General features: G+C 42.5%; 2 protein-coding genes across 2 annotated transcripts in view; both read right to left on the bottom strand.

The window, feature by feature from the left end:
• Nucleotides 1-1,252: 1,252 nt before the first annotated feature.
• Nucleotides 1,253-26,236, bottom strand: nrg1 (neuregulin 1). The gene is made up of 8 exons (XM_080419181.1): nt 24,838-26,236; nt 15,181-15,319; nt 10,195-10,253; nt 6,200-6,302; nt 5,462-5,591; nt 4,904-5,037; nt 4,372-4,560; nt 1,253-3,810 (listed from the first exon to the last, which is right to left on the bottom strand). The coding sequence occupies exons 1-8, from the start codon at nt 25,553-25,555 to the stop codon at nt 3,198-3,200; spliced, it is 2,085 nt and encodes a 694-aa protein (XP_080275307.1). The 5' UTR covers nt 25,556-26,236; the 3' UTR covers nt 1,253-3,197.
• Nucleotides 25,745-26,274, bottom strand: part of ankrd55 (ankyrin repeat domain 55) — a gene marked incomplete at both ends in the record, with an annotated part of 32,894 nt that continues 32,364 nt past the window's right edge. The window contains one exon of the mRNA XM_080419436.1: nt 25,745-25,902. Coding sequence (XP_080275562.1) covers nt 25,745-25,902 — 158 coding nt within the window. The remainder of the gene's footprint in view (nt 25,903-26,274) is intronic.

Below are 26,274 nucleotides of genomic sequence, written 5' to 3'. Positions count from 1 at the left end.
TTCAATGCTGCTGCTCCTTGCACCCAACTGAAAATTGAACAAATGATGGCAGTAGCAGGAAACATTCATTAGGGTTCATCCTGGAAGCTCACACGTAGCTTGTGTGAAAAGTTGATATTTTGGCCTCAGCGTTAGGTCATGCTACAGGAACAGTCAAATGGTCACTCAAATATTTAGGGTTCATCTTCCGGGGAGCATGAACGCACTGAATACGTTTAATTTCTGAGGTATTGTGCATGCAAGTGCAAGGTTTGGCCTCAGGGTGGTGCTAGAGGAAAGCTCATGGGCTCGCCAGTAAGGGTCAGTATCTGTGGGGCACGAAGGTACACAACAAACCTCATGGCAATGCATCCTGTAGTTTTGGAGATCTGTTGTTTGGGACCAAAGTGGTGGACAGATGGATGGATGGACACACCCATAAGTAAGACCAAGTTATACTTCATCGGACGACGGTGTCACACAGCGACAATGGCCAAGTTACAAGCTCTTGTATATGTAGCCTATTTTTGCCAGACCCAAGGGGTCGGGCTTACATGAGGCTTTGTACCTGTTTCGTCCATACATGGGCATGGTCACTTTGTCCTCCGGCCCCAGCCAAAAAACATCTGTCCCCCTTTCGTCCCCTTTCGTCACGAACTATTCATGACATCATTATTATGTCACTAGTATGTAATTAAGTAAAGCTCATCATACTAGAACTTCATTCTGGGTCTGGCAGAACCAGTTCATCGTACACCAGGTCATCGTACACCATCATTTAGGCATTAGGAATGGCCGGAACGGTCTTTTTTTCCTCCTCACAATTGTAACTCTACAGTATGTGAAAATTAAGAGTTATCTGTCCACGTATGAGACGGATAAAGCTGTATGAGTGTTCTGTCCACGTAATTGCGATTAATACCTGCGCTCAGAACAATGAGATATAACTTTGTGAAAATAACACAAACTTAAAATTCAAAATTCTGAAATATAAAGTCGCATATAAAGACTTAAATCTTATTAATTGGCAGAAAATGGGCCTCCATAGAAATCAGCAATCACACAATCAAAGAAAGAGCAAATATAGAAATATTAAGAATGACATAATAAATATACATGTTTGTTTGTATGTTTCTATTAGGTAAGATGAAATCATAAAAGTCGCTATGCCATTATTTATTCAACAACTGTGTTTCCATCACAATTTATTGCACAATATTTTATCAATAAAGCACTTTTCTACTTAAAGCCAGAGTAAAAATCTTTTTTTTCCTTTTTCTTTTTTTTATTTGATGAATCCTTCAGTCATTCCTATGTTTTCAGCTGAAAGACTTAAGGCTTTTATATTGATCCGTTTCCCTATAGCCCTATTATATCAAATGTCGATATTGAATTTCAACAGAACAGGGGGGTTGGATGTGATGAACAGATAGCAGTTATGTGCACTTATGAGCTGCCCCGTAGCTACAGTATACCATGCATTCTGAAGTGCATTTTTCACCTGCTCCGTAGCTACAGAAACATGCATTCTGAAGTGATTAAGCATTGACAAAACTCACCATCAAACTATTAATTATTTCCTAGACTTGCTGCACATTGAATTCTTTTTTTGATTTGATTCTGGCTTGGTTTAATGTACTTGCTTACCGGAAAAGATTCAAATAAATATATGGCCCAGTGTCACATTGAAGTTCCCTTTAAGTACACCAAAAGGAAATTAGAGGGACAGTTCGTTTTTTTGGGGAATTTCAATATTGTTTCACTCAGTCACACAAACTGATGGATTGTGGAAACCCATGCTAACAATTAAGGTGATAATGATATGATTAAACAATAATAATTAAACAAATATGATTGTGAAAACAATAATGTAAAAAATATATATACACGGTTCCATAATGAATGTTGTGTTTACCTGACAGCTGACATCATCATGTTGCTTCTGCTTTTGTTAGGGAAGGTAATTTCTTTTGTTGTTGCTAGTGGCAGCTGCAGGTGTTACAACTCTGCAGACTGCATAATGTCTGCCTTATTGATGTGACTCAAGGAAAAAAAGGAATCTTGTGCAACAGAGGTGTTGAGAGAGCAAGATCTAGTGGCTAAATGTTGTGTACTGTATAGTGCCTTTACATTACAGTTACTTTGAAACCAAGTTTTCAGAAATTTGCATAATCCTTATTGATCCACCATGGCTGTTTTGACAAATAATTTCTTCACCAACAGTGAAATTAGTGTGATTATAAATACTTGAATCTCAATTAGTGGTTTTGTTAGACTCCCGTCCTTGGAGAAGTTTAAAGGTTTCTTAGGGTGCGGTCACACCGAACTTTAATTATTTCTATGAGGGCGGATTCCGCCAAATGAAACGCTTTTTTTTTGCAGAAATCCGCAAATGGCAACAAACCGCTCTGTTTCCATTGAAAAGCATTGGCAGAATCCGCCAGCACAGGTAAAATTCCAGTTCGATATGACCGCACTCTTAAGGGCACGGACCTATGAGGGCAGATTCTGCCAGTCCTTTTCAATGGAAACAGAGCATTTCTTTGCAGAAATCCGCAAATGGCAACAAACCTCTCCATTTCCATTGAAAAGCAGAATCTCATAGGTAGAATTAAACTACGTCTGAGCGTGCCTAAAGGGATATACTCCTTTAAACACCTCCAAAGAATGCAAATTGGCCCCATAGATGGAATTAAGCTAAACTAGTCTAAGCAAAGAGACAACACATGTAAAATCCTCAGTAGTAATTTAACTTTGAAAGTGTAAAAATGGGTCAGTTTGGATCCGTCTTTGCCCTTTCAGTTAAATTAATACTGAGGGTTTCACTGTATCGCATCCATGAGTTTGTCTGGTTCTGGTTCAGAAGAAAAAACATTCCACAAAAACCCAACTGTCCCTTTAAAAGGCACCATTGATTTTTTTTCTTTTTTCTACGGAAATACCATCACTACATACATACTATACGTGTATGGCACTTTTCCTCCATGACATGAACACATTTGTACTTCTTTTATTTAGAAAACACTTTATTCGCTACATCGCTAAAATAAAAGGATGTTTTTTTTAATCTTTCTTCATGTGTTCTTTAAAATTCCATCAAATGCTTAATTTATAGAAAATAAAGTTTTGATAGTGGCTCTATTATTCTTTTAATATTTTTTGGACGTAAAGATTTCACATAAAGATTTTGAACGAAGCTGAATGTCGATTTCTCGCGTTTACACTGCGATCGGTTGTTGTTGATTGGTGAGGATGCTGGGTAGCCTGCTTTGAAGCTCATCGCTCTCGGAGAGTCTTAGGGATTCGGTCCAGCTGCCGTCCAGCCGTCCGGACAGAGCGGGCGCCGTAGCGTCCGGGCCGAGGGCCGCGTCGGACCCCTGTATCCGTGGGAAGGCCCCCGCGTCCTCAGCTTCGCTCCCGGAGCTGCTCGTCTCGACGGCGGCGCCATCGCTCGACGCCGCGTCGGATCCCTCGTGATCGCTGAGGTTTTGACCTCTGTCCGCGAGGCCACCGCCGTCGTCTCCGTTAGCCAAATCTACAGACACATTCGGAGGGTCGGCCTCGATGACGGCGCTGTACTCCTGCGGGATCTGATAGTCCTCCTTTGCGACCATGAGCGGGCTGGCTGGCGGGCTGTGAGACAGATCCAGGCCCAGGTTGAAGTGGGCCGAGTTTCTCTTGAGTCGCTTGTGGACCTGGCATGAGTTTCTCCTGCACGAACAGACGGGGGCGCTGGAGATCAGAGGGCGCTCATCGGCCACCGAACGATCTGACAGAGGGGCTGACATCTCTGAAGGAGGGGAGTCCGGTGTCGTCACGGCAAACATATACCTAGAATGGAAAAAAAAGCATACGAAAATGTTGTCAAATGTATATATATATCTTAATTTCTATGAAAATCTGCCCATGAAAAATAAAACAATGTATGTACAATAAAACAAAAGTCAGTTAAACAACAAGGCAACCTTTCACCTTTGCACCCTCTGGTGGACAAAAAGGCTGACAGAGTGACATAATACACAATACTGTATATAAACTACAATACTGTATATAGACTATAATAAGCTTAAGCTTTATTGCAGCTTAATTACAATATATTTATTCATTGGCTCGGCTGATTTAAAAAACAGTTGAAGAAAGGGAATTAAATAAATAATCCAGTCAAAATGGTCACATACTTTTCAAAGTCAGAAGGTCAGTTAACTTGAAATGATGAATATCTTTGTTAATAAATGAGGCTGTTATTATATTATCATCAGGCATCATTGCCGTCATTGTTGGTAAACCTTCAGCAACAAATGAGATGATAATTGATATAAATATGCAGTGCAGTAGATTTTTCAAGGGTGGGAGAAGGGGCTTAGAAAAATAAACGCTCCTCCAATTTCTAACCTCTCACTGTATGTGGCATCTCTGTATCCACTGGGAGCATCTCTGGAAGTCTTTCTGGAGGAACACAGGTCTGAGGGGCCACCTGTGGCGTTCAGACGGCCCCGATGATTGGCCGTGGCGTGATGGGCGCTGTCCATTGACGGCATCAACGAGACGGGTGGCTGAATGGGGGGGTGACTATGGCGCTTACTGCAGTGACAGGGAAGAGAACAGAAGAAAATGCAAGTCACAGTTATCATAACTGTGACTGTGGGGGGCACAAATTGCACTTGGTCCGGCCCTGCAGTTATGGACTATTAGTGAGAACATGGATTTGTGGCATGCTCATTACAATACTGTATATAACAATATAATATAAGACAATTTATGGAGCCATGCTGATGGTTAGCGAAGAGCAATTCTCATGTTCATTACCGGTTAACCCCCAAACTGTTGCACACTGCCAAACACTTAGAAGTGCATCTAAGTGGTTAAGTTCAAGATCAGTCAGCTTTCTGGAATACATCCAAGGTTGGACTATAAGTCGTCTTACCTTTGGCTGGGATTGTGGTCGTCCATATTGGGCTGCTGTTCTGATGACTCATACTGGCACGTGGAGAAGGACGTTTCAGTCTCCTTCTCGATGGCATGCTGCGTGGCCATCGCAGTGTCTTTGGATACATGTTGCTGGAAAACAGAAGGAGCACAACATGAGTGACCCACAGCGTTGGCACATAGCCAATGCTGTAACCCAAAGCACGTTGTTGCTGTCAGGCAGAAACCTTGTATCTCCATATTTAAGCTTTTTATGTCCCCCCCCCCCCATAAATGTACGCGTCCGCTTGTAGATCGACTATTTTCGCTATAAGAATTTTGAAAGTATACAGTAAGTGAAAGTAGTTAATTGTGAGTCTGGGTTTTATACATTTTGAACCAAGGGTTAGGGTTAGGGTAAGTATTACCAAGAGGCTCAGAGCTTGCGACGAAATAATTACATTGGATGTAATTGAAGAAAGCCCCCCCCCCCCCATTTCCTGAAAAGTAACGGTTTTGGACATATGAGGTTTCCACCCGACAGCTACAAAAGACATGGGTGAATCAGTGGACTAACATTGACAAGGGTAACGTTCTCAAAGGCAGAAAGAGATGTGGGAGGTCCGTTGGCGGCGCCCCCTGTGGTGTTGCCCCGCCCATTCCGAAGGCTCTGGCGCAGTCGATCGTGGAGCTTTTTTCTCTGCTTTCTGTTTATAAGAGGAAGACAAGGTGGATTAACATGGACTGCTCCCAAATGGTTGAACATGGTTGCAATTTTATCATTCAACAAATAATAGATGTTGTGTTATTATTGTGGATTCTAGGGTTCAACCATTATGTTTTTTTGAATGCCAATATTGATTTCTACATCATAGAGTAAGACCCACAAATAAGTTATCATGAATGTATCGGTAAGATATAAGGGCAGACTGATATGCCGTTTGAACCCTGGTAAATACTATAAAACAGTGGTTATTTTTTGGCTTCAGTACCAACTTTTCCTGACAATCCAAGTACCCGCTTTACCTGACTACAACATTCCTAAAGTCCAGTTCTGATGTCAATATGTTCAAAATGAAACAGCTTGATGGCAAATAAATATCGCTTTCTATTCTTTCTATACCAGCAGGTTCACACAAAGTTTATTAATGTTTTATCATTAATCATAACAGTAAAATACAGTTCTTTACATTTTGCACTTCGTCTCACGTACCCACTGTTGTGCCTCTACCAACCCCTAAGGGTACACATACCCCCATTTGCAGAACACTGCTATAAAATGTGGAACAATGTGACTTATGTTGCGTTGATTTACTTGGTTTTGCAGTAGGCGACCACACACATGACGCCCACCACCAGCAGAGCGAAGCAGATGCCGCTGATTGTTAAAACACGTTTCTGGTACAACTCTTCAGCTTCTGCAAGAGAGGAGAGAGAGAGCAGCGCTCTTCACAAGATCATACACAACGCTTAAGAGTTTTAAGGCCTTTTAGAATGGAGCGTCTCTCCTCAAAAGGCCCTTCTTACAGACAGGCCCTTTTGAAAATAACTAATCTATGCTTAGAGGAACGTTGGAACAAACTGAGGATTTTGATTTCCTTTCAAAGACCTATCCTGTCAAAGCAAGGGTGTAAGGGATAATTAACCACTGAAAGCCTCGATACTTAGTCAAACAGACCTGAGTTGAACCGTTCTTTTTCGATCTACACCAAATGTTTTCGCCAAAAATATCTGATCCACGAGCTCACAAGCTTGTAGCTTGTAGATGGGATAGTTTTTGGCCAATATGTTCCCCACAGAACAGGGATGCTGGGGTTCAAGTGGTTAATTACATGTCGTGTGGTTATACAAAAAAATATTGCACAATGCAGAGTATATTACCTGTTTCACATCCACAGAGTGCAGTATTTTACTATAACCGCATCACCAGTGGTGGAAGAAGTACTTGAGTAATTGAGTAAAAGTAAAAAATATGCAGTCCTGCATTAACATTTTTATCTGAAGTAAAGAGTTAATTTCCCTCCAAACTGTAGTGGCGTAAAAGTATAAATTACCAAACAATTGCACGTAGTTACAGTACTTGAGTAAGATAGTTACTTTCCACCACTGCAGGTGCATGGCTCTGAGATGTTTTTCCTATACTATTAATCATACCATGGCCACCTACCAATATTAAAATAAGAAGCAAAGTTCATACTGTACATACTGTATATGGGGGCAATGTGCTCTTTAAATAGAAACTTCATCAACCTTGGAATAACATGACTAACACATACGTTAGGTTGAAAACTATTGAAATCCATGGCCTTCTTAGCTTGTAGCTAATGGTAGCTTAAATAAACGTAGAGCACATACTTTTGGTCAATTTAGAACAACGATGGGACCACAAGCCGTGTGGTTATCTTAAAAGAATGCACAAGCTCTGGCCAATCAGAATCGGTTGTCTTCTGTGGCCATGGTATAAATATTTACATCCTGTATATTAATCCTTTTAAACTGTTATCCGAGCCTCTGTGTCAACCATGTTACTGTGAACACTTGTAAAACAAAATGCTTAAAACAAACAAACTAAAAACAGTGCTGAAGCGGTCTACAACCAGCCATCACAATGGATCACTGCATGTGTGGGCATAGTATTTTTCTGACATATAATCAATACATCAACCATAGATGTTAGTTCAAGGTCAGTCTTATACTGCAGTCATATCATCTTGAAACAATAACGCATTTGAACCATCCAATGTACCTTCCAAAGAATTCAGACCCTTTTTGTGGTCAGAATTCATCACACTACAGAGAGGCATGTCTCACCATATGAGATCACCTTTGTTCTAAGAACATTTGACGGTTTGTCACCATTCAAAAGATAACAGAACACAAGAAATAAAGAGCAACACTTTGATAGAACAGAAAAAAGAGAAGACATGGTTAGAATGATGATAGATGATGAAGGTGGGAATGAGATGAAAGGTAAATGAGGCTATTCTACCATTACATGCTTTAACATCGGAATATAAAACAGATGCAGTAGGGCATAAAGCAAATTCAGAGCTGAAGGGATCGGAATATACAGCGAAAACCACTCCACATGCTGAAGACAGCCAATCGGTGTCGTTTGGAAATGTATAATGTGAGATTATTCATTATGAAACGTCTTAACGTCCGGCCATATTTTTCACGTAATTCACAACAGTATAATGTTCAAGACAAGTCGGAACTCATCGCTTTCACGAGTTCGATAAAGAAGTGTTTTAATTTAGAACTTTTAATCCTGTCTGTGCCGGAAGTTCCCGGTATTCCTCAATGAGTGGCGCGAGTGGCGCCGTTGCAGCAGGTGGAAGCCGGTATTACACTTGATGGAAACGAGGCAATACAATGACATTCAGGCACAGGATTAAAACACTTCTTTATCGAACAATACGTAACAATGCGGAACACAAAGGGCTCGTATGGACGGTAACATCCCTCGCTTTTTTGTAAGCACTTCATAGATTGAATTTGTACGTGTATGGAGGACTACAGGCATTAAACATGGAATTCCACTTGTTTCAAAGCATGAAATTTCAATTAGTGACATGAAATGTCCAAACTCTCCTCATGGGTTCTGCGTTGCCTCGAATATTAGTGCTGAATGTGGTTTGATGACGCTGTATACATCCCTTCATTGGCTAAAGGGAACTAGCAGGGATATGGGGGGTGTGGGGAGGGGCAGGCTCAAGCGTCTAAATCCTACAGCTGCAAACTAGAAGGAATTGAACAGTCCATACCCATAAATTCAATCCCAAGGTTTTCTGCCAATGCAGAAGATTGATAAACAAACAAAGGAGAGAAGAGAGCATGTTTTCATGAGAATGTGTTATTCAGAGCTGGCATAATTCCTACACATTGTCGCTGTCAGGCAACTTCATATCTCCAAACTTTTAATGTTTTTTTTTATCATTTAAAGGTGGTGTAAGTGATACATTATTGTTAAATAGCTCTATATTGTGGTAGTAATCACTGCTAGAGTGTTTGTTCAGTAACAGTGGCCGGTCTCCCAGTCTCTCCAGCTTTTTAATAAACAGAAAATAAATGTTCTGGTCAGGATACCAATTGTAGAGGGAGTACTCTTGGAAGTTATCACACAAAAAAAATGTGCATATGAAATTGGAACTGGAACACAAACGGATAAATTATCCTAGTTGTCTCTCTCCAACTGGATGAAATTGGCATCCCACGTGTTTTCTGCTTATTTAACATTTGGAGAGACGGGGAGACCCCTGTTACTGAACTCTCAAACACTCTATAACAATGATTACTATCACAATATAGAGCTTATTATTTATTAGATATCACTTACACTACCTTTAATACTCTTGCAGTCCTACATGGGTGCTATTGATCGCTGCCAAAGCTTGACATAAACACCGACGCTTCCTGGTTGTAAAACCAAAAACTATGGCATACATGTCTCAAGTGTACGTTGAGCCCTTCCAGCTGAATACTGTAAATATGAACATTATTTCGTATTTCTTATCACAATGCATTTACGTCCCTAACTTCCAAAAGAACAAAACAAAGAAAGCATGCAAGGAATAGGTATGGGAAAAAAACATATAAGACAATGAATACTGTACCTCCGCTTGGTTACAATCTACGCGGTAAAATCCTCTGTGTTAATTTTTTAAAGCCCGATTTGTATTTCATCACATGACGGTGTTGTGTGCCGGGAAATAGCCAACCTACAAGCTACAAGCTGTTGTGAAGCTTGTAGGTCTGCTTGCAGTGACACCGTCGTGCAACAGAACTTAAATTAGGCTTAAAGATGCTGTAAGTAGTTTTGTCTTTGTTAGAATAAGTGTTAAATAGCTCTATATTGTGATAGTAATCATTGGTATAGAGTGTTTGCTCAGTAACAGAGATCTCCCTGTCTCCAGCTCTTTAATAAACAGAAAATACATTTTCAGGTCGGGATACCAATTCCATCCAATCAGGAGAGAGAACTGGGTTTCTTGGTGACCCAACTTAAAATGTATGTTTTGTTTATTAAAGAGCTGGAGAGACAGGGAGCTCCCTGTTACTGAACAAACAGTCTATAGCAATGATTACTGTCTATATAGAGATTTAACATTTTAACACAAAACGTTTTGTTTTAACCATTAAATATCACACAGCACCTTTAACGTGAAATGTAACCGTTGGTTACATTTGTACACTAAATTAACACTAGGGATTTTACTCAGTACAGAGAAAGACACCAACGTAACAAGAGGGAACGGAGGTGATTTAGCATGCACCAATCCCAGCACTGAGACGACAAGACACACGTACTGTAAAAGCTGGTCATTACGTAGTTTTGGCAGCGGTCTCCAGTAAATTCATTCGGGCACCTGAGAGAAGAGCGGAGAGAGGAAAAAAGATGGTCAACAAAGTACTCAAACACCCATGACGCATTGCCATTGATTTCATCAAGAACAGGAAACTACACATATAATATACTATGAAAAGCGAAGTCCCCGTAAATTCGTAATGGGAAGTTACACAGCGTTTTAACAATTTGTAGTATTGTGACTGGTGAAACATTTCATACTGTATGAATCAAAGTGTGGACTGTTCTGACCATATTCACTCAATGGTTTCTTTTTAAGAACGGAACACTTGACTGATTTTCAACCTTATCTTCAGATAACTGGTCCTCACTAAGATGGCGCCATTTCTGTCTACTCACTCTATGTGTCTCATTGGCGGCTTGAGGACAGTTCAGTTCAGTTCAGTTCCTGTCGACCAGTGACATCATTCTGTGAAGTTATTATTTTTGGTGTTGTCAATTTTAGCCCATTCACTGAATTTAACCACTTAAACCCCAGCTAGTATCCGTATTGTGGGGAAAGCTTTCACTGAAAATAGCAGATCGACAAGCTCACAACGACTTCATTCATCATTGATGGTATTCATTCATACCAGTGACTCTCCATGGAAAGTTAGCACGCTGAATTAGACGCCACTGTTCTTGAATGTTCGTTGAAATGACCAAACCTGCCTGCCGATGATGTCATTGGTAGGCAGGCTCCTGAGACACGCGTATAATGAACATTAGTGAGGGCCAATTATATGAAGATAGGTTGAAAATGAGAGAACTGCTCCTTCTAGGCTTAATTAATTTTAGTTAAGGCTAGACACTGTTAGTTTGGGTAAGGTTAGGCACTGCTACTATGAATTTACTGTGAAATTATAGATGGGGTTGAACCAGGAAACCAGCATGTATAACAAGAAAACAAACACGTTTGAGACACCAGAGATCCTGGTTGTCAACTAATGTTATTGATTCATTCTCAGTTCAGAAAATCAAATAGATCAGAAGATGTTTTAAAAGCACAATTTCCGCAAATTTGGTATAATCAAATGGCAGCCAAGTAAGCCAACAAAGGCGAGCAGTCCGAAGCCGTCTCACCCTCTCCACCACACACCACCCCGCCATAAAAAAAGGAAAATCATTGTGATTGATGGATGGGGCGGGCATGGTGGTACTTTTGGTAAAAGGGGGATGGAGCACTGTTGATGACATAGTCTCACGTTACCAGTCGACGAGAGATCTCAGCCTACTGATTCGTCTGGAGGCGTCTAAATTCAGTGAATGGGCTAAAATGTTATGGAAACAATTTGGAAATGAATGATTCTTCATATCGCCGCTGTCAGGTAGAAACCTTGTATGTCCAAAACTGTTGCTTTCGAGAAAATAATAATAATAATAATAATAATAATACATACGATTTATATAGCGCTTTTCTAGATACTCAAAGTCATTAAAATAAAACAGATAACCTATTTTCCAATGGATACTATGCAGCTATTATTTAGTCTTCTTGTTGATACTTTGGTTCACTATTTATTTAACCCGGAGACCCTGCAGATCGGCTATTTGTACTACAGTATATAAGGAAGTAGCACATTCAATAAGGTTTTCAAAGCAGTGGGTGTAGGTTTGTTACCGCTGGTTTTCAACAACATTCATTCGTTGTTGACTTTAGATTTCCCGAGACACATTAGTAGGCAGAGATCTCTGATCGCCTGGCTATGTGAAACTATTGATGAAACAAGGTGGGGTGTGTGCACATACTACAGCACACAGAGTCATGAACAGTTTGGGTTCATGACTCTCTTAGGTACAGTTTTACATCGATTCGCAGCTGCCAAGCACCTGGGGGAGGGGGGAAGTGTGAGAGATACATAGGATAAGGCATGCAACACATACACATACACATACACATACACATACACATACACATACACATACACATACACATACACATACACATACACATACACATACACATACACATACACATACACATACAGTATGACATACTCTACTATGCCATTTTCAGGTTATCAACCACTTGAACACCAGCATCCATACTCTGGGGGGAGCATTGGCCGAAAATTGCCGATCTACAATCTCACAACGCGTCACAACGCGATACGTTCTGAGCTTGTAGATCGGCTTGTTTTGGCTAGAGGGGGAAAAAAGTCCAAGTACATAGCCAACTCAGGTCCTGTTTAATAAGTCTAGACTAGGGTTTATGTGGTTACGTTCCTTCGTAAAAAAAACTGAGGCTTTGTGTATGCATGACAAGCTTGCAGAGGGAGTTTGTCTGTAACGTCATCTAGTGATTATGCTCCGAAATAGTTAACAAGGCTATTCGCTTAGTAATCTAGGCTCACCCTATTTCCTATTTATGTTATACAATTTGACACGAGCAATGAACAGAACAGAAATCAAGCAAATGCACCTGGGCTGCAAACCCTGCTGTCTTGTCTTGTTAAATGCTAAACGGACTGAATGTTCTACGTCTCTCAATAGTGACCTTGATTTTAATGAAAATCTCTTCAGGGCTGCACACTGATCATTACCACCAAGTGTCATGAAAATATGCCCAGCCTTTCTCAATGTTGGCCTTGACCATGATGTTGACCTTGACCGTTGACCTTTCCAAACCAAAACTGAAGCATCTCTTCGGGACAGCCTACTGATCTCTCCCACCAAGTTTCATGAAAATCTGTTCTTCTCAAATTATCTTGCTACTGAACAGACACACACATGGCCAGAGGGATCATTTAATGTGTTCTTCTGAGATTTGTAGGGACTTCCTGTAATTTTACCATGTTATGTTAACCACAGCAAATGTCTAAATTATTCAACACACGCAGCACCAGAAATACAACACTCTGGACCCAAACAGGATCCGGCAGTTTTACCGGAAGATTGGTAGTTGACTGTCTCCTTTGTAATGAATGATGACTTCTGGTTGTGTTTACCATGTGATCAGGCTGTTAGATACATGACATATTCTTTTCTTCACTCTATTCCTCTTGGACAGTGGTTCTCCCAAATCTTTCATGTTGTTAAAATGTAAAAAAATATATATTACAAACTATTCATATTTTTTCAAGATTATTAGAAAATAAGCAGATAGCTCACAACACATCGCATCATGACACATTTTGAGCTTATTAGAACAGCTATTATCAACATACAGTTGTATAAAGGGGTTTCCTTGCTATTATTACATCATTTTGCTGGGGACCCCCTAGAACCCCCTCGAGGACCCCTGGGGTACTTCAAAAACGTAAATGAAGTCCACAATCATAACACCAGAGGTAGCTCTACTGATCACATTCAACCCAGATTTGGCACTAAAAAGGGTTTGAATTCGTTATGCCACAAAAATGTGGAATGCCCTACCGAAAGCCATGAAGGAGTGTAAAACCCTACTCTCCTTCAAAACCGCTCTAAAAGAGTATTTGAAACTGTCCCCTGTAAAAGTCAAAGCCTAGCCTAGCCCCCCCCCCTGAACTGTTTACTGCACATATTTCTTTCTGTTTTTCTGTTTTCAAACTGTTATATGATGTTTTGCATAGTAGTGTATATCTGTCTGTCATTAAATGCATCTATGAATTGAATACAAAGGACCCCATTGGAAACAAGCCATAGGCTTTCTTGGGTTTCTCTTAGCTGACCGTGTATTGAACTGTACTTTCAATCAATCAAAATAGTTTTCCTCCAAAACAAAATAATCTCTTCGTTGTGAGCTTGTAGATCAGCTATTTTCGGCAAATGTTTCTCCCAGAATGGAAATGCAACCATACAGTACAGTATACTGCATTCCCAGCCTGGGTGTGTCCAGGGGCTTGGCACCAGTAATCTCAGTCAGAGGACAGAGGCTCTGCTGGCAGCCACACATAAGTGTGTCTCCCTCTCCTCGTGCACTGTGCACGTGAGGCACGTGAGAGTGCGTTACTAAGGTTACGGTGAAAAATGACTTTTCTTCACAAGGTGAAACATAAGTAGCATCTCTGCAGAGTAAATGCATCCTCCCCATCGGTCTCCCCTCTCTCTCACCATCCTCCCAACCCGTATTCCCTGACGCCCTTTAGGGCAGCGTCTTAATAGCTCGCCATAAAGTGACATACAGTAGGGAGACTTGGACTAATGCTTGCCTGGGACAGTATTCTACCTACTAGGAAGGACAGTGGTTCTCAAAATGGGGTCCCGGGACCCCGAGGAGTCCTTGAGAGGGTTCCAAGGGGTCCCCATCAAAATTTGTTTAATCACTTTAACCCTATTTTATACTGCAGCTATTCGAAAATGGCTAATCTACAAGCTCAAAACGCATCACATTGCGTTGTGAGCTTCTACATCGGCTATTTACGAAGATAGCAAAATTGTGCAAAGTTTGGAATAATTTAGAAACATTTTACACATGTTCTCATATGGGGGTCACTGACACAACATCTTTTCAGATGGGGGTCCTTGGCCAAATACATAATTTTTAACACTTTAGCCTTATTCAAATCTTTTCAAAAATAGCCTATCTACACCCAGGCTGCATTCCCAGCCTGGGTGTGTCCAGGGGCTTGGCACCAGTAATCTCAGTCAGAGGACAGAGGCTCTGCTGGCAGCCACACATAAGTGTGTCTCCCTCTCCTCGTGCACTGTGTGATTGCTTGCAGATCGGTTATTTTTGAAACATTTTGAAAACTGACATGCCCAAAATATCGGGACAGAAAAGTTAAAAGTGGTTAAAAATCAGGACACATAGCTGCATAACTGCCGATGCCGATGTCGTCGGAAAAGCCAAATAATGACCGATATATCATCCAGACCGATATATAGACCGAGCGCACCAAACATGGCGGCCGCGTCCATTGAGTTCAATGGAGAAGTGGCGCCCTGTTGTATTCGGTTCCTCAAGCTACGGTATATATATCGGTCGGGTTAGACGTGATATTACAATATTAACGTATATAAGAACATACCTGCACAGGAACTTGGTGCTTCCAGGTGTGACTTCGAGGGTGAAGCACTCGCCGCCGTTCACGCAGAAGTTCTTCTGGCTGTCACTGCAGCGGGTCACATGACTGGAGGTCTTGGCTGCGGGGGTGGTGCTGGTAGCAGCTGCAGGAAGACACAGGGTGAGGGGCAAGGTTATTATAGTGTCACCACCACCTTGCACCTTATGTCTGACATGCATACTGGTACGTACTGTACCTGCTGGTCTATGCTATGTAGATATCTTTGACATGTTTTTCGTTACTGTTTGATTTGTATCCTTGTTCTCCCTGCCCCCCCCCCCCCCCCCCCCCTCTTATTTTATTTTCTTCTTTCTGAAAATAGCAAAAACAATGGAGCTCGCACACAAACACATTTCAACCACTTCTTTACACCTGAAAACCTGTGATGTGACAATAAAGTAGACTCTGATTCTGATAAATAGGGTTGGTTTAAATCAACCTATAGCTTTATCTTTTAGATTAACATTTAATGAGATTTAGATTAATGAGATCACTCGTCTCTACAGAAAACACTGTAGAATATGGGACATTGGTACTTATGTAAGACTGATCGTTTATACCACTGGTTCTCAACATAGGTTCCAGGGATCCCCCGGGGTCCTTGAGAAGGTTCCAGGGGGTCCCCAGCTAAATGATGGATATTTAGGAACCAAATGGACCCTTATGTGTCTGTAACTTTGTACAAATGGACCCAAATGGACCCAAATGGACCCAAATGGACCTTTATATAGAAAACGATGGCATACAATGGCAACGGGCGCGCACGCGCGCGCGCACACACACACACACACACACACACACACACACACACACACACACACACACACACACACACACACACACACACACACACACACACACACACACACACACACACACACACACACACAGGACTCATTTACAGTAAGTGTAGTTAAATACCAATAGAGTTTGATTCAGCCAGCCTACCCATGGCCAGATTCTAAATTAAGCCTCAAAATCGACTGATGGACAAAGGTCTGACCTTATTGTATTTTGTAACGCCGTACAGTATCTTCTTCCTGAAGGCAGCTATATTTCCCCTTCAAAACATGGCTAGTGTTTGAAGTGATATTCCTTTCCAACCTTAGCATACTGTTATTACGTAGATGCATGAGTCTCTCAAATAGTTGTCCAACCATCTTTGAACAAATGTTCAGTTGTTGCAGCAGTTGTGACTTTAAGGCAACAGATAAACATCCATACCAGGTGGTTACTACAGTACCAGTAGTATTCAAAATCAACTGGATAAGAGGTTGTAGGGAACAACTTTCTTAATTGGTTTCATTTCAACACACACACCAAGGTGTTGAAATGACCAGTTCCATTAACATCAATTATAAGTGTCTAATCTTCTTAGTGAGGACTCAATACAATGTGTGCGTATAGAGTGATATCTCTGATCTTGATGAGCACAATGTCACCTTGTCTCTTGGTCAAATTACTAGAGAATGGACTTTGATTCAACTTGGGAATGAATAATAGGCTAGGCTGCCCTGAAGATTACAGTTTGGGTCCAAAGGTTACATCAATCAGTCAAATTTTACTTTATTTACCGTATATAGCATAACCTGGTTATAAGCTATGGAAAAAAATGTGAGTCTTAAGATTTCATTTCAAATATCCATGGATTCAGAAATGGTGCCATGCCATTAGTCCGACAGCGCACTGCCCACTGCTATTGGTTCAACATCCCGCATTATAACTAAGCCTAACCCTAACCCCTCACACTAACCTAACATTTGTCAGACTATTGGGATGTGAACTATCAAAAGAGTGGCCTACAATGGAGAAGTATAAGGCACCTCCTTCCCTCTGCTAGCCCGGGAGTGTGCCTTGGGCAGTTATGGGTTAAACAGCAACCCAGGCAGATGGGGCTCATTATCCTTGGCTATAGTGGCTCATCTAAGTGAAGGAAAACACCGACTTCAAACCCTCCACAGCCTGTGGCTATACACCCACCCATGGGAAAGGCTTCAGGAGTCAGCCCTGAGGAAAGATCAGGAGCCGGAGTCCCTAAGGCAGGCCGAGGCCATATACGGCAGCGACCTGGCAACACATGCTACAGCACTGGAACCAAGTGTATTGGCTCTGACTTTCCATTGGACCGTTCGACGCGGAGAGGGGGGGCCTGCTGCATGGGTAACAGCTTGTCCTCCATACCTATTTACCCAGACTGAGCGCCCTGCATCCCAAAGGGATGTGGGATTAATGGGATGTCGGACTAATGGGCAGCTCCTTCAGGAACAGGCTGTTCCAGAGGCTAAAAGCTGCTTCTCTGAGTCTTTTATTTCTAGTTTTTGGAACAGTTCAGAGTCAGGTGACAGAGGATCTATAAGGGCTCTGCTGGCATGAACCTTCACAAGAATCTTAAAATCTATTCTAAAACAAAGACAAAGGAGTTAAAAATAAAGATAAAGAGTAAACTATCATCAAGGTCCAGCTCTAAATTTAGAAGGGCAAGTCAGGTCAGTAGGCTTCCCCAAATACATGATATCAAGGTCACAGTTAAGGTCAAATATGACATAGTCAGGTGAAAATGAAATATCTTTTAAAAAATGCACCGCGTTGACCTACTGAATGCAAATCCATGTAGATGCAATCACTCATCCAATTACATTTGTACATGACACTATAATCTATGAAACAGTGGGGTGGGGAGAGAGAGAGAGAGAGAGAGAGAGAGTGGGAGAGGGAGAGGGAGAGGGAGAGAGAGAGAGAGAGAGAGAGAGAGAGAGAGAGAGAGAGAGAGAGAGAGAGAGAGAATCAGCTCTCACACCGGTTCTCCCAGCAGGTGAGTTTAGATACCACAGAGCCATAAGACCACAAACATGATTCTCTGACACATCCAGCCTGGTGAAGATCTGCGCTCCAAAGAAAGCGCCCTTTTCTAGTTCTGTAATTAAGTCTCTCTAATAGCCTTTCTGTAAATACCCCTCCCACTGCCACCCCACCACATGGCACTTAGTTCACATTCACTTACACATAAAGGACCGCGAAATGAAAATAAGCTCTTAGGTTTACTGAAGTTTAAAGTGCCAAATTGACCGATAGCTGATGGCGATGGCTGATGTTGTTATCTACTTTTTATTTATCTATTTATCTATTTATTTATTTCTTATTTCCATGATAAATCATAACTTTTAAAGTCTTTCAGCCCTTCACCTCTCTATGTTTTAACGGGCACAAATTCAATCCCAGCCCTCACCGGCAGGTGAGTGGCTTTCAAGTAGTTAAAATGTTTAAACATGATTTTGTAACTTTGTTAAATATAAATATACTCAATCAAAGACCCATCAAATTTAAGAAATGTTTTGAACTAATAGGCATAGGAAAAGGCTGGAAATTAAATAATGACTGTTAAGGGCTTGATACAGTGTCGCACACCAAAAGTAGCAGATGTACAAGTTCACAATGTCTTGTGCTGTGACGCGTTGTGAGCATGTTGCTAAATTAGGAACATTTCACCCATTTCCCGATAATAGGTGCTCATTATAAAATGGCACCTTTTCTGTCAACTCACTCTGTGTCTCATTGGTGAGCTGTGGGAAGTTCAGAAACCTGCCGACCAGTGACATCATCAATGGGGATTCCAAGCTAATAGAAACTACGGCCTTTCTCTTCCTGGAAAGTAACAGTTTGAAAGCCTGCTTGAAATAACAAAAAAATACACAGATGATGTAGGTTTCTGAACTACCATGTCGCCTGGGAAACAGAAGGTCCCCGGTTCCCTTCCCGTCCCGGGTCTAAGTGTCGAAGTGTCTCTGAGCAAGACACTTAACCCCTAACTGCTCCCCGAGGCGCTGCCCCCACTCCGATTTCCTTGGAACTTGGTGGGAAGGATCAATAGGTTGCTCTGAAGAACTTATTATGGGACCACCGACTACAAACCCAGCGTGCATACTGAGGACCAGAGGCCGCTACGTGCCGAGTTGGAAGTCAGTCGAATCAGCGGATCTCCCCAAAATATTGATACATATGAAAATCCCCATACTAGTATATGGAATATGCTGTCATCAATATAGCTTAGACTCCATATTTGGCCATACCTCAGTATAAAGATCTGGTCTAGATCGGATAAGAAAATGATCTGTGTATGTGTATGTGAATGTGTATGTGTGTCTGGTAGTCATTGCAATTTCCAATGAAAATATAGGGACTGTCCTCCGCTGTCTTAACCCTGAGAGAAAGCCCACAGGTCACATGACAGCTAATGCCATCCCACCACGTGTATTTCAGATGCCGTTGGAGTTCTGTTAAGTATATGGAACAACTACTAAAAGGACTTCGGACCCCCCTCCCCTCCCCATATCCCCCCTTTGGGGGTTATGACCAAACGTCCATATTTGGGGACTTGGGAGTAAGAATTTGCACTGACATTTAGTCATTAGAAAAGCTGTGAGAGAATCTTAAAATCAATTCTAAAATCGAATTTACAAACAAATTAAATCAATAATAAATTAAAAATTAATTAAGGTCACAATCAAGGTCAAGGTAAGAATTGAAAAGGGAAAGTCAGATTTTGATGAAACTTGGTGGTCATGGTCAGTAGGCTTCCCCAAAGACATGAATATGTCTTTGTGTTAAAAAAGATCAGGCCAAGATCACAATTAAAGGTTTATATATATATATATATATATATATATATATATATATATATATATTTATTTATTTTTATTTATTTTTGGGGGGGGGGGGGTGCTTTGTTTTAAGCCATGGATAAAAGTACAGTCCACAGAATCTGGGCTCCATGTTGCAACATTAAAAGCTTTTACAGTTAATACAGAATAGCTAACAAACCATCATCACCTGGGAGCTGACCTCAAAAACCCTACCCTTGAAAAGTTTTTTTAGATATTGTGATTTCTTTCCCTGGATGCAAAAATTTATACTATACATATTATGCAAATTGGGGGGCACCTTGATATTAATTTTAATTAAAAACCCAGCTCTCAAAACTACAGTATATATTAAATACAGTATAAATAAATATTCTGTAAATTAGCCTTAAAGGACCACTTCACCCATTTTCAACCTATCTTCATATAATTGGTCCTTACTGCTATATGGTAAAAATTTGTGTCTATTCACTCTGTGTCTCAAAGGAAAACTGTGGACAGTTCAGAAACCCGCCTGGCATCATTCAGGTTTGGTAATTAAAAAAAGAAAAGCGAGAACAATGGCCTCTATTATAGCATACACATTTTCCAGGAATAGAAAGCCTGCAGTTTCTATTAGTTTTGATTCCCATCCATGATGTCACTGGTAGGCTTTGTCACCGGCTTTTTGAACTGTCTGAGACACAGACAGAGTAGACAAAAATGGTACTGTTTACTGTATAAGCATTAGTGAGGACCAATTATATGAAGATAGGTTGAAAATGGGTGAAGTGGTGATTAAAACAAGTTTGAGTTCATAAAATCTGTTGCAGTGGTTTGGAAGACAGCATTATTATGATAGGTCCCTTCATGTCTCAAGTAACAAAAGCTCATAATTTTCTTATAATGCTATCAAGCGCAATGGTGACCGATAGCACCAAAAACTGCACCACAGTCAACACCACGGTCAGCACCACAGTCAACACTAGTGTTGATTTTGACAGCACATTTTGATTTAGTTTTAGTCATAGTTTTAGTTTAGTCATATTTTAGTCACCTGAAATGTTATAGTTTTAGTCTAGCTTTAGTGGACTAATTATCATAAGATTTCTGTCGACTAAACCTATTGATTTAGTCGACTAAAATGTGTCTTGGCAGGCCTTGATGGCGTCGCAATGGCTGATTTTACACTTGGTTGCATGAAACTGTACACACACACTCCCTGGATGCCAATTCAGAACCTCTGCCCCAAATTTTTCACATGGGCCTGTTAGAGCGCCACCAGGAGGCCGATTTGTGCAAAACCCATTTTTGGATATTAATCGTACAGATTTTATCCAAACATCACGCAAATCGGTACACAGTATTTCTATAGTCATGTGATCAAGACGGATCTGTCCGATATTTCATATTCCATCCTGATTGGCTAAGGTTGGCTTCCAAAGGTTGCAGGATTGGTCCGTTTTGAACAAAATGTCTCAAATCATGAACGCAGCGTGCGATTTCCGTGAAAATGTGCACGCACATTCCCACTAGGCCGAGGAAGAAATGCCACCCTTTTCACAATGCCCTGTTTTAGCGCCACCAGCAGGTCTAATTTAGCAAAACACATTTTTGCAACAAAATGCCTCAAATCATGAATGCATGCACATTCCCACTAGGCCGAGGAAGAAATGCCACCCTTTTCACATTGGCCTATCATAGTGCCACCAGGAGGCCACAATAACCTACCTGACCTGGCGGACACCTGTTCTCCGAGGAGCACTTTTTCTAGTTTAGTTATTATTTCGCTTTTGTAAGAGAAAAAAGGTAGTCGACGAACATTTTGCGTCATAGTTTTAGTCGACGAAATCAACACTGGTCAACACCATGGTCAGCACCATGGACAGCACCACAGTCAACACCACGGTCAGCACCAATGGTCAGCAGCTTCATGCTGCCTAAATGAAACACAGCCACAATGAATGTAATTACCTTCAGATGCATTAACTAATGTCAAAATGGCCATTGTAAACAGGGTCAGGGTATGAAAGACAACTAATCACACACACTGACATTTCATATTAATCACTCATGCTTGGCACCATGGCCAAATATATAGCTTAATCCTACTCCAGACAAAGACAGGCTATCAATCCTAATAACAATATCCTATCCTAAAATACGTATAGGCCTAATACTGTGATATGCATAACCTTGAATGGGAATACAGTGCCACCGCTGGCAGCAGTTTAACACGTCTTTTCTTGAGTTATCAGTTGAAAGTGACACATGTCAATGAGAACCTGACAGCCATCAATCTCTCTCTCTCTCTCTCTCTCTCTCTCTCTCTCTCTCTCTCTCTCTCTCTCTCTCTCTCTCTCTCTCTCTCTCTCTCGGAACAGACCTCTTCAATGACATCAGTTATCTCCATTCAAGTGAGATGATTATCAATGTATACAGGCTGATGTTGACTTCCTGCATGTTAGTATGTTACCTTTATCATGTTTTGTAGTACAGTGTGTATTCTTTCTTGGCTTATAGCCTAATTAGCCTTTTAATGCATGTACACATTAAATTTGTTTTATTAAATAAAGATTGTCATTAAGTGAGGCTCAAAATGGCAATGGTGACTCAAATGGTCAAATGGTGAGCAAATCTTCTCAAAGATACGTCTGGGATTATCTGTAAGACAGCCCTCATTTGCTTAACCTTCATTTAGTGTTTAACATCTCATTGGCAATAACCTACAGGCCTTTGATTTGCCCTGGACAACACATCAGGTTAATTCATTTTAGACATGATGATCATCCAAATTGAAAAGCCTTATTACAGCAGATCCTGTTCACATTTAGAGCAATGGTTCTCAACGTCAGGTCTGGGAATCACCCAGGGGTCCAAATGTAACTCTCACAGTGTACAAATGGAAATGGTTCCATCTGTACACTAAGGATTTTACAGTAGAGATTTGGGACCCAGAGATAAATCAAAATGGTATGAAATGGGGGGTCTATGCATATCAACCTGGGGGTGCTTGAAATGGAGAAAAGTTGATAATCACAGATATAGGGAGAGAATTTGCTAAAATAAGTCAATCTCATCATCACCTCTTCAAGGGCAATAGGCTGGAAGATCGAACGTTAGCCCAAGCGGATACAATGGAGCAGTGGTTCTCAACTTGGCATTCGGGGACCCTCAGGCGGACTTGAGGGGGTTCCTGGGGGGTCCCCATGCAGCTAAATGACTGATAGTTTGGAACCAAATGAACACTTGAGGCTCTGTAACTCTGAACGTGCACAAATGGAACCAAATGGACCCTTACGGGTCCAATTTGGTTCCAGAGCTGGAACCAAAGCGGGGGTCCTTCAAATAAAAAGAAAAGGTTCAGAATCACTGCCCATGGAGCTCTTGAAACAGCAGTAGCTATAGATGTCATTGGAGAGGTGGTCCACAGACAGAGAGACAGACAGACAGACAGACAGAGAGACGGACAGACAGACAGAGAGGCTGAGTGGGATTGTCTTTCTCTGTGGGCCCAGTCAGCGATGGGGGGGGGGGGGGGGGGGGATCAATTAGCTTTCAGCTGCAGACTGACCTTGAAATGGAGCCTGGGCAGGGAGGAAGTCCACCAGTGCAACCGCAGCTTTCAGTTTTAGTAAAGCCATGCATCATGTATTGATTTTGATATCATATTCTGGAAAACGGCATGGGAGGCCTCACTTCTGTTTTAGCCTCCCCCTCCCCCTCCCCCCCTGACAAAGATACGCCGATATAACATAAGACACATTTAGTTCAACTATTAATGACAACGCGGTCTCTCTCCGAGGTGCTCTTAATTGTTCTGTTCCTTTGGCCCACGGTTGAGTTGAATTATTCAGAGATTTGCCAGAAATGACTCATGGAAATTACTTTATGAGATGGTTGCCACCCACGGCGCCGGGGTGACTTTGAAATGATGTTGCGGTTTCCTGCCGGGCTTAAAGGGGAACATTCACAGCGCCGATCCATAGAATTATCTAGAAACCTTACAACCGATACTGACAGAGGGCATCCGGTCTATTCCGGCCATTTTTTCATACATTTCCTATATGAAACACGTCACGGTTAGCCATGGGGCCTGGCGGTCTACAGACATAAAAGACAATGTCACGACCACCCCGAGGGTGGCACCTACGGACCAGGAAGTAGGAGTTGTAGTTTCACCATGGATTTGACCTCAGTGACACATGGGGTCAACTTTTCAGTGCAACCTCAGCAGCATTTCAGAGACACACAATGACTGTTCAATGTTATTTGGACATTGTAGGGTTAATGGAATATTAACCCTACAACAAACATCTAGACATAATGTCCACAGAAGACAGTTTAAGTGTAATTATTTCTGTTAACCACTTAAACACTCCATTCTTAGTCACGGACCTGCGGTGCAACCGCACTTAGACCACTGTTTTCCCTCTACACCAGATGATCTTACAAGCTCACAATGCGTCATGCTGCGACGCGGTGAGCTTGTAGATCTGCTATTTTCTGGCTAATGTTCCCCACAGAATATGGATGCTGGGGTTAATGGAACATGAACCCTATAAAACATAGTACCAAGAGGTCATGTTGAAAAACATTACAGTGTTCCTTTAAGTAGTAATTCTCCAGAGGCTTAGTCATAGAGGCGTTTGTGAAATACTTTACAAGTCACAACACGTGTGTTGTGTTATCTCCCTCAGCGTTTACAGTATGTGCTAAACACAGCCACAGCCGTCTTTTTTCAACAATATGTCGCACAAGCTCAACACCTCAGAACTATTTCACTGGATGAGTTCCCCCACAAAGCTCATCTTACCCACTTGAACCCCATCATCCGCATTCTGGGGCGAACATAAGCCAGAAATAGGCTATTTTTGGAGATTGGTGTAGATGGAAAAGAAAAAGTGGTCCAAGTCCAGAGCCAACTCAGGTCCGGTGTATGTCTAAGTCTGGAGGGTTTAAGTGGTTAATTGCAATGGATAAAATCTAAGTTGCGTGTACTTACAGATGGTATTGACGACTATGTCATTAGTTTCCTCAGTAGTTTGGGGGTAGTTCGGGGTCCGTTTAGGGGGGGCGACCTTCCCAGACTGGGTGGCCGGGTTAGTCAGTACAGGGGACGGGGTCATGACCTCTGTGGCATTGATTAACGGACCACCAGGGGAAGAGGAGGTGTTGTGGAAAGCCGTGGCCAGCGAGTGTGTGGGGTCGGCCAGGATAACAATGGGGTCCTGTCCCATGCGCTTAGGGTCTAAATGGGTGGGCGGGTCGTACTCGAAGATCTTGTCCACGAACACCCACTTGAGGCCCGCGGTGCAGAGCGCCAGGCTGAGCAGACAGGCCACGATGGGCAGGATGCACAGCTTCTCCGAGCGCAGGCAGCCGCTCACCGGCGCCATCTCCACGCACACGCAGCACGTCCCGGCCCAGCAGCACGCCATGCCCAGCGGCCCTGCCGCTCTCTCGCCCTCATCGTCGTCACCGCAGTCTTCTTCTTCCTCGGCGCCGCCACTTCCTCCCGGGGCATGCTGCTTCTTCTCCTCGGGGCTCCTCTCGCTACCGCAGGACTCTGCGTCTTCCTCCTCCTGCGGCGGGGGCTTGGGCGCCTCCGTCTCCTCCTCGGGGGAGAGTCCGGAGTCGAGGCAGAGGAGGCCGGGGCCGAGGGAGGACGACGACGAGGGGGGCGTCGACACTGCGGAGGAGTCCTCTAGTCCCTGAGTCATCCTTCTGGTTTCTTGTCGGAGGAGGAGGAGGGGGGGGACGGTTGGGGAGGAGGGGGGGAGGGGGGGGGGGGGTCAGAGGGAGGTGGAGGTGGAGGGGAGGTGGGGGGGAGGCGGATCTATAGAAATGTTTCCGAAGTACTTTAATTTAAGGCATCGCACAAATCGTCCAGGTCCGGCTGCTGCAGGGCGTCACGTACTGGTGCTGCTGCTGCGTTCTCCATCTTTCAGGTCAGCGTGGCGGCAGGGCTGGCTGGTGCTGGCAGAGCGGCGAGCGCTGCACTGCAGTGGCAGCAGCAGCCACATGCTGGATGGGATGCGGCATGCAGCCCTCTTCTTCTCTCTTCTTCCTCCAAACACACGCAGGCACCCACCCTTCACCGCAGGGACATTTCCAGCCGCGCTGAAGGACAAAGTGAGGCGGATACTACCGTTGCACTTCACCTCTCGCTCACACACACACACACACACACACACACACAAACTCTCACACACACATAGAGTACGCACACACTCACATACACTCACTCACTCTCTCACACACACACACACACACACCCCTCCTCTGGACGATCATTCGCTTCCTCTCTCGATCTGTCTTACCCTCGCTTATTCATGACTCATGCTCTCTCTCTCTCTCTCTCTCTCTCTCTCTCTCTCTCTCTCTCTCTCTCTCTCACTCTCTCTCTCTCTCTCACTCTCTCTCTCTTTCTCTCTCTCTC

The sequence above is a fragment of the Gymnoscopelus braueri genome, assembly GCF_963280865.1.
Source record: "Gymnoscopelus braueri genome assembly, chromosome: 22".
Taxonomy (NCBI): Eukaryota; Metazoa; Chordata; class Actinopteri; order Myctophiformes; family Myctophidae; genus Gymnoscopelus; species Gymnoscopelus braueri.
Note: the sequence above shows the minus strand (reverse complement) of the source record. Positions and strands in the feature narration are given on the sequence as shown.

Excerpts from the sequence above, each read along its gene's own strand:
- nrg1 (XM_080419181.1), bottom strand. The coding sequence starts at position 25,555 with ATGACTCAGGGACTAGAGGACTCCTCCGCAGTGTCGACGCCCCCCTCG. Across the intron at positions 15,320-24,837 it reads CATAGTCGTCAATACCATCT|CTGCTACCAGCACCACCCCC; the intron begins GTAAGTACACGC and ends GTCTTCCTGCAG. Across the intron at positions 4,561-4,903 it reads GACCACAATCCCAGCCAAAG|TAAGCGCCATAGTCACCCCC; the intron begins GTAAGACGACTT and ends CTGTCACTGCAG.